An 8,719-nucleotide genomic window follows, 5' to 3' on the forward strand; every position below is an offset into this window, starting at 1 on the left:
GTTTTGGTTTAAATAAAAATATCTGTTAACCCCTTCACTGCCGTTGCCTGCGCTTGGGTTCTCTCCTTTGTCAAACCGTGACAGAATAACGAGCCACCAGAACCCAGTAGGCAGCATGAACTCTGGACGGTCCCACCTAGCTCGCCTCCTCTGGGACTCGCCAGGGGAGCGAGAGCGTGGACGAATATGTGGAGAGGTTCCTGGACGTCGCCGAGAATGGCGTCTTTGGGGAGGAGGAGCTTGCGTGCTTGTTCAACTCCGGTCTCAGGAATCCACTCTCGAGGGCGGAGATGAGGGCGTTGAGGCCGCTGGACTTTACGCCGTGTGGCTGTCCGCCGTGGAGTGTCGGAGTCCACGGTCTCAACATATCCATTACCCATCTCCGCTGGTCACGATCCCTGGAGGGTGGTTCCCTGCAGATCGGGGTTGTGGGCACGCCACGCCATCCTCCTCACCCTCTGCAGCCTCTCCACCGTCCACCAGCCTCGTTGGCAAGCGGGGGAGGCGAGCGTCCTGGGGATCCACCTCCGAGGAGTCCCAGCCGGAGCCAGCCGTTCCGTCTACATCCTTCCTTCAGCCGACCACCAGGCGGGTGGCTCGGCTGAAGAAAAAGAGGCAGCGGCGGGCAGCGGGGCTCTTTCCAAGCCGGCGTCCAGTCCGGTGCAGCCGGCGTCCAGTCCGGTGCAGCCGGCGTCCAGTCCGGTGGTGCTGCCGGCGTCCAGTCCAGTGCAGCCGGCGTCAGTCCGGTGGTCCAGCCGGCGTCCAGTCCGGTGCGCCGGCGTCCAGTCCGGTGCACCGGCTCCAGTCCGGTGCGGCCGGCTCCAGTCTTGTGTCTAGTCCGTGTCCAGTCTTGTGTCTAGTCCGTGTCCAGTCTTGTGTCTAGTCTTGCGTCCAGTCCGGTGATCCAGCCGGCGTCCAGTCCGGTGATCCAGCCGGCGTCCAGTCCGGTGATCCAGCCGTCGTCCACTCCGGTGATCCAGCCGGCGTCCCAGCCGGCCATTCAGCCGGCGTCAAGCCCTGTCCAGCCGGCCTTCCAGCCGGCGTCAAGCCCTGTCCAGCCGGCCTTCCAGCCGGCGTCAAGCCCTGTCCAGCCGGCCTTCCAGCCGGCGTCAAGCCCTGTCCAGCCGGCCTTCCAGCCGGCGTCAAGCCCTGTCCAGCCGGCCTTCCAGCCGGCGTCAAGCCCTGTCCAGCGGCCTTCCAGCCGGCGTCAAGCCCTGTCCAGCCGGCCTTCCAGCCGGCGTCAAGCCCTGTCCAGCCGGCCTTCCAGCCGGCGTCAAGCCCTGTCCAGCCGGCCTTCCAGCCGGCGTCAAGCCCTGTCCAGCCGGCCTTCCAGCCGGCGTCAAGCCCTGTCCAGCCGGCCTTCCAGCCGGCGTCAAGCCCTGTCCAGCCGGTCCCTGGGAGACTCCCAGGGCCAAAGACTGTTCCCCCGGGACTCCTCCTAAGTCCCCCAGGACTCAGCGCCCTCGAGCGCAGCCGGGGACTGGGACTGTTCCCCCCAACCCTTTTGGTTTTCCCCCGTGAACTCTTGTTTTGCCCCACCCCCCCTCCCATGTTTGTTGTTCTTGTTATCCCACCCCAATCCTGTAGTCTTGTTGTCCTGTCTACCCCTTGTCATGTTCACCATGTTTGTCTGGTTTTTGTCTTTGTCTCGGTCTGCCTTGTCTTGTCCGTCTACCCCTTGGTGAGCACCTGGAGGTGCTCATTAAAGGGGGGGCTTCTGTCATGGCTCTGCTTCCTTAGTCATGTTTTTCTTGGTCCTGTAGCAGAGCCATGACAAAGTCTTTGGTTATGTGTGGAGAGAAACATATTATTGTCCGTTTGACAATAATATACGTTCTCTCCAGTGTCTTGTCATTGGCCCCATTCCTCTCGTTTCCTCGTTGTCTTTCCCTGAGTGTTTAATGTCCCACACCTGCCCCATGTCGTTATCCCTCGTTTGTCTTCCCTATATATACCCTCTTGTTTCTTTGTCCTGTGCTCTTGTATTATGTATGTGCGTTGTTCTGGATTGTGTTGTGTTCCTTGCCTGCTCGTGTGCTTACCCGTGTTCCTGTTCCTTGCCTGTTCGTGTTTTGTGAGTTTTGTGCCTTGTATTGATTTAAGACGTTTGGTCGTGTCTTTGAGTTTAGTTTATTTGTCTTGTTTTCATTTTGCCCCCTCGTGGGAAGTCTCTTGTTTTATTTATAGTTCTTAGTTTCGTTTTCCCCATTGTGGGTGTTTTGTTTCTGTTTTGGTTTAAATAAAAATATCTGTTAACCCCTTCACTGCCGTTGCCTGCGCTTGGTTTCTTTCTGCCATTCCGTGACACATTGTTCCTCTTATTTTTATGGATGTGGCTTTGGGGCATTTGCATAGATAAACATTTTATTTATTACAACAGCACTTTTATCACCAGTCCAATGTGTTATTAGTCCTACAGCATAACATAGTTGTCAAACTTTAAGGGGTCTTATTTTAAGTGGGAAAGAACTGCAAAATCAGCCACAAGCCTAATCTTTGAGAATGTAAAAGTACACTAAACAGGACAACAAGCACAAAATATCACAACGGAATACAAATAATTTCTTTATTTTAAACAATTTGTTCTAAAATATATACAGCAAATATTGAAATTCCCTAAAAAAGCTATTATAAATCATTCGATGAATGAGAGCAATATGAACAACTAATTCAACTGTAGATATTTTATGTGCAATTTGAGACACGTTCGGTTTCAGTTGAATGCAGAACCATATCAAGATCAAGTTTAATGTTTGATCCTGATCCAGCAGAGTTTTGCTCACATGGAAGTTGACCTTTGTTTAATTCTAGAATAATACTGAACGTAACATAATGATAGAACATAATGAACAATTATGTAGAAAAATCTGAAAACCAGTAGCACCCTAACAATATTTTATTGCATAAATTACTCAACAAAATGATCTTAAAAATGCACAAAATTGTAATAATGGTATTAAATATAAGTACAGAAGGGTGTGCTTTTAATAGGCTTCATATGCAGCCGAGTACTCAAGTATTTTTCTTTTAGCTAAAATAAAGAACTGAATATCTAGAACTCCAGGAACTCTTTAGGACATTGCTCTGTGACAGACACCCTGACATCTTCCTCTTCATATTCATCAAAGTTACTTGTGTCTCCAGGTCCTTTGCACTTTGGTATAATTGAGGCATCAACCTGCAAACCAACACGAGAAATTAACCATCTAAATACAAAAACACAACTGCAAAACATAGTATGGATGATGTGTCAGAGAAATGAGGCCACACCTTCTTTTCAAAGATTGCAATCCAGTCTGTTGTAGCGAACCATCTGTGGTTTTTGATGTCGTTGACTCCGTTCTTCAGATTGCCAAAGCGCTTCGTGAGGTCCACCTGCAGCAGATTACGCAGAAGATCTTTCAGATCTGAGCTGAAATGGGACGGCAATCGTACCTGTGAAGTTGAACAGATTGGCGTGTTTAAAGAAGGGAATTTAATATTTTTCTAACATTAGTGTGTTTATCACATTTGGTTATTTTTTGGGAGGCTGTTCTTAATATTTTGGCAAAGGTCTTACATGTTTTACGTAAAACAAATGTTAAAAGAAGTGTTATAAATACATTTTATTCACTTTTAAGAAGTATGAATAAAAATGATTCATATTTTATCATTTTATTTATGAAGTTGAAAACTTAAATGCACCAGTATGTGCTGGAATGTGTTTAAAGAGTCAAAGTCATTCTTCTGACCTTGCCAGACACAATTTTCTCATAGATCTGAATAGGCTGATCAGCAAAGAAGGGTGGATATCCAGCAGCCATTTCATAGATCAGGACGCCCAATGCCCACCAGTCAACAGCTTTATTGTAGCCCTATACCGTAAAAAAAAATATATATATACATATATTTTTACTGTGTGTCTTGTTTAACTTATAAGAGTAACAACAGCACTGTAAAAATGTCAAATAAGTGTAAATTCTTGTTTACTATAGTAGTTCTACAATTGATCACAAATAAATATTAAAATGATATACTGTGACTTTACATCAGGGATGGATTACTGACCGGGCCAATTGGGCAGTGCCCAGGGGCCCTTGTCTACCATGAGCCCGAGGGGGCCCTGAGCTTGCGCCATCCAGTTTGGTACAGAAAACCCCAAAAACAATGAAAACAAATGTTTATCTATGTTTAAAATATGGGTCCCATAGCCTATACAAGGCCTCTGTGGATACCCTGTAAAAAATGAAATGATCAACAAATCATGGCAAGACATGTTTTTACGTTACTTAAACTTATTAATTAAATTACAGCACATTTAAATTGCACTTTCTGAATCTTTTGCTTGATGATTTGATGTGTCACAGGGGCATTTTATGGTGAGAAATCATTTTTTATTGATGTGATGCATTAAATAAGTGTATATTTGACAGTTAATTAAAGACGTGTGTTTCATACGCGTTAATTTGGTCCATTTTTGATTTTTCGCTGTGTAGCTAAATTTAGACTTCTATAAACCCTGTACAGGTTATGTTTAGCATAGCGCAGGCATTTGACTCAGAGCGAGAACGGCTTCAATATTCATTATCATCTTAACTTTCACTTTCTATAACTGTAAATGCGCAGCTAAGGGAAAGAACAGAAGAATTGTGGGAGGGGCGGGGCCCTTTGAAGTCATAATCCATCCCTGCTTTACAGTGAACAGGATCAGGAAATGACTGTATTCTAACACCATTGTATAGGATCACAAGGATTATGTATCATCATTCCAAAAATCTGTATAATTTTATTGTATATTTTATTCAATAAAAAAGTGTAATAATGTGTTCTGCCCTACAAAGGCAAAGTGCAGTAATGCACACACTTTCAGACAGAGATTGCAGCTGTTATACTGCAATTTTGACACTCTTGTTTTTCTGAAACAGGCAAAATTGAACCAGGAGACTGTTCACAAGACAGAACAGATGTCAAAGCACATGTCAAGCCTCATCTCAATTTTACTGCACTTTGCCTTTGTATGGCAGTTTTTACCACAGTACTTTCCTGTGATCCCAGCATGAATCATTTATACATTTATTTTTAATTCTTTGTTTGCCGAGTTATTTTGCTGTTGCTCATTGTTGTTTTGACTTTTTTGTTCATTTTAACAAACAATTCATTTTAACTTGCTTGTTTTCAGAGTGCTTAGAGTTCATTTTAATCTGCACTTATTATGCACATATTGTCACCTTTCCTAGCCAAAAGGAACGCCAACACCATAATGAAAAAACATACTATTTACAAAAGACCCCTCATTCCCTTTTTACTTTATATCTTATGTTGTTATACCAAAAGAATCTCCTTTACTGTTTTTGGAATTTCACTGTAAAAATCAACATAGTATTAAATGACAACCTTGCTGAGGATGATCTCTGGTGCCAGGTATTCTGGTGTACCGCACAACGTCCAGGTTCGGCCTTTAACTCTTTTGGCAAAACCAAAGTCCGTCACCTAAATCACACGCAAGAGCTATAGATTCACCAGGTCAATTTCAGGACATCAGAAAAAAACCCAGAAAACAGAGAGTAAAGACAACATCGATGCACACCTGGATGTATCCCTGCTGATCAATGAGCAGATTTTCAGGTTTCAGGTCCCTATAGACGAGGTCCAGGGCATGAAGATACTCAAATGTGAGGACAATCTGAGCTGCATAGAACCGAGCGGTCGGCTCACTGTGAGAAGTCAAAACACGGTTATCAAACTCACAGGAACATAAATACGTCTGAGGTGTGTTTAGTGTTGAAGCTATTTACCTGAATCTCCCAATTCGTCTCAGATGTGAAAACATCTCACCACCTTGGACATACTGCATGACCATATATAAATTTGAATTATCCTGTAAATGTAAACACGTACTGTAACTGAAGCATCGAATAAAAAGCATAATGTTACATACAGCATGTAGAAGTTATTGCTGTTTTTTGCATAAATCCTCATGTGGAGTACCTTAAAAGCATACTCGAGCTTCACAAGAAAAGGAAAAGAGACCGCCTGTAATATTTTCTTCTCGTTTAATGTGTGTTCTATCTGTTTGAGCTTTACCACCTGAAACATATAAAAAAGTCAGATTAGAAACAAGTCTAACTAAACAAAAAGTTACAACACAAGAAATACGACAGTTTAAAACAAACACATTTTCATGTAAAAATGAAATAAATCATCTTTTGATGTTTGACGGGGCATTGTTTCAAATCTCTACTCTCATGGTGTTATTTTGGATGATCTGCTGTACTATATTTGATTTAGTTGTGCACATTCTGTGTGTGCTTTGAAATAGGCACTGAAAAAGATAAATGTGGTATTATTGTCTGTATCTGTATTTCTCCAGGTCCGAGAGTGCTATCATGACATAAGATCCTGTATGCCATAAATACACCGCACTTTAAAAACACTCATCAGAGGAAACTCATTATCATTATAGTGCTTATCTGTTTGGAACTGTTTGGAACCACAGTATATGTGTCCTCTATAAGATCTGCAAATACATTCAAATATCACCATAACCAAATGAGACATAAACCAGACAGAATCTACCGAAATTGAATTTAGTATTGAAGTGAATGGGACGTTTCTTGACTCTCATTTCGATTTGGGGACATAACATTTTGCACAAATTCCAATATGGTAGTAGATCAAGTACACTGACCGCACATAAAATAAATACAATGACTATTATGTCAACCCAGTGGAAAACGTTATTGCTCAGAAGTTGCTCTGGATTTCTGGAAATCTGGATTTGGGGAAATTTGATGAGAAGATTTCAAATTGAAATCTTCAGTTATATTGACTTTTGATTGCAGACTTGACAAATCTGAGCTCAGTTTGACACATCTCTTCACATTTAGACATTTGTGAGATTTCCGGCTCTTTTTCTGTCAAAAATGTATAAAGAACTATATGAATGTGTTCTCACTTTTTGTTTGTCCAGGATCTTCATAGCATAATATTGTCCCGTTTGTCTGTGTTTGACCAGCATCACTCTTCCAAAAGAGCCTGTGCCGAGAGTTCTGAGTCTATCAAACTCATCCAGACACGATGTGTTCTGCAACAGTAGACCAAAGTTAACCAAGTTAATACCGAGCTCTACTTGAGACAGTTTGACCATTGCATTTACAATAAAGCTCTGTTACCTGTGCTTGACTCTCCCATTTTCTTATGAAATCCTCTTTGGCTTTGGCCAAGTATTCTTTCACTGTACAAAACATACACTGCATGTTAAATAAACTAACATTGACTAGATAATTTTTTAAAAATGCAGACATGTGATTAATAAACGATTAAATCACTGGAAATCTTTGTTTAAAGAATATCTACACATTTATACACGAAGACTGATCCAAAATTTTAGTTATGATGTAATGTTTTATTTTTTGCAGCAATGATGTGCATGCCTTTGACATTTTAGTAATCTATTTAAGATTTTCAGTTTCACTACAGCGTTCTGTAATTTAGTTTAGTCAATCTAACAGTTCAGGCTGTGAAACTCAAAAACTTGTACGTGTAGTGTCTGTAGGCTGTGAGATGGAAACCGGTCTCTTCCTGTCTAAAACCACAGAAAGTCAGACAACAATGAAAATGTACAGAAATGTGCACATAGCATCTACACATTACTTGACAATCAAACTAACAATAGAGGCACATTATTCTTCATTCTTATTGGGAGGTTATGACAGTAAGTTTGCAATGAACGAATAATGGAGAAACGTGTCAGTGTATGAAGAGATGGTACTTGTTTTTATGCTCTGTCATTTTAAAATCTATCAAATGAAACAGTGTTAAAAAGCTTGACTTACTTGTTGTGTCCCAAAGAACAGTGTATTCTGACACATGCGGCCCCTCATTTTCTAGCGTTTTCTCCTGGCTCCCTTTGCGATATTTGTAAAAAAATCGGCTTGCTAAGGTGTCCAGCTTCTGAAGGGCTGAATTAGTGCCTGCTGGATGCCCAAAGTTTGGATCTTTTCCCTGGGCCATAACGCACAACGTTCACACACTCTCAATTTGTTTGACAACCACAGACTTTCTTCAGCTAAAGTCTCTGGAGCTCAGAGTCATAGTCATTTCCTGTTTGACATGCATGGTGTAGATTAATATAGTGAGACTTTGTCTTACCACCAACTGAGCTTGTTATACTTCCTGTTAAGGGTCAACATGCAAAATGGTCTGGGGAAAAAATAAACAAACACAAAAAACACTATGATGTGTCAAAGGTCAATGCAGCAGGTATGCATTCATTTTCAATGAGTGATAAGCTACAATTTAGAGACACACATTAGACATGAACTAACAATGAAATAATGAAAATGTTTTTTTATTATACGTTCAGCTCATGCAAAAATAAAAAATCCTCATGGATTTTAAAAATATGACTTTCTTTCTTTGTTCTTCTGCACATAAAAGAAGATATTCTAAAAAACGTTGGTAACCAAACAACACTGACCTTGACTTCCATTATATGAACACAAAACCACATTTCTCAAAATATCTTTTTTTGGTTTCACAGACATGTTTTAATGACATGAGGGTGAAAAAATGATGACAGAATTTGTATTTTTTGGATGATTTATTTCCTTAATTTTTTTAATGTTAATAAATACCAACCCAGTTGTTCATATTCGTTTATGTGCATTAACTCATTCTAACAAAATAAAATGTTTGATTTGAATAATGTTTTAGTAAATGACAAAACATTTAGGAATAA

General features: G+C 41.4%; 1 protein-coding gene across 1 annotated transcript; it reads right to left on the reverse strand.

Moving 5' to 3' along the window:
• Positions 1 to 2,560: 2,560 nt before the first annotated feature.
• Positions 2,561 to 8,092, reverse strand: prkacba (protein kinase, cAMP-dependent, catalytic, beta a). The gene is made up of 10 exons (XM_057362537.1): positions 7,815 to 8,092; positions 7,152 to 7,213; positions 6,935 to 7,063; positions 5,968 to 6,066; positions 5,775 to 5,857; positions 5,567 to 5,693; positions 5,374 to 5,469; positions 3,732 to 3,854; positions 3,271 to 3,435; positions 2,561 to 3,178 (listed from the first exon to the last, which is right to left on the reverse strand). The coding sequence occupies exons 1-10, from the start codon at positions 7,990 to 7,992 to the stop codon at positions 3,053 to 3,055; spliced, it is 1,188 nt and encodes a 395-aa protein (XP_057218520.1). The 5' UTR covers positions 7,993 to 8,092; the 3' UTR covers positions 2,561 to 3,052.
• Positions 8,093 to 8,719: the final 627 nt, after the last annotated feature.

The sequence above is a fragment of the Triplophysa rosa genome, linkage group LG20 (assembly GCF_024868665.1).
Source record: "Triplophysa rosa linkage group LG20, Trosa_1v2, whole genome shotgun sequence".
NCBI classification, from domain to species: Eukaryota; Metazoa; Chordata; class Actinopteri; order Cypriniformes; family Nemacheilidae; genus Triplophysa; species Triplophysa rosa.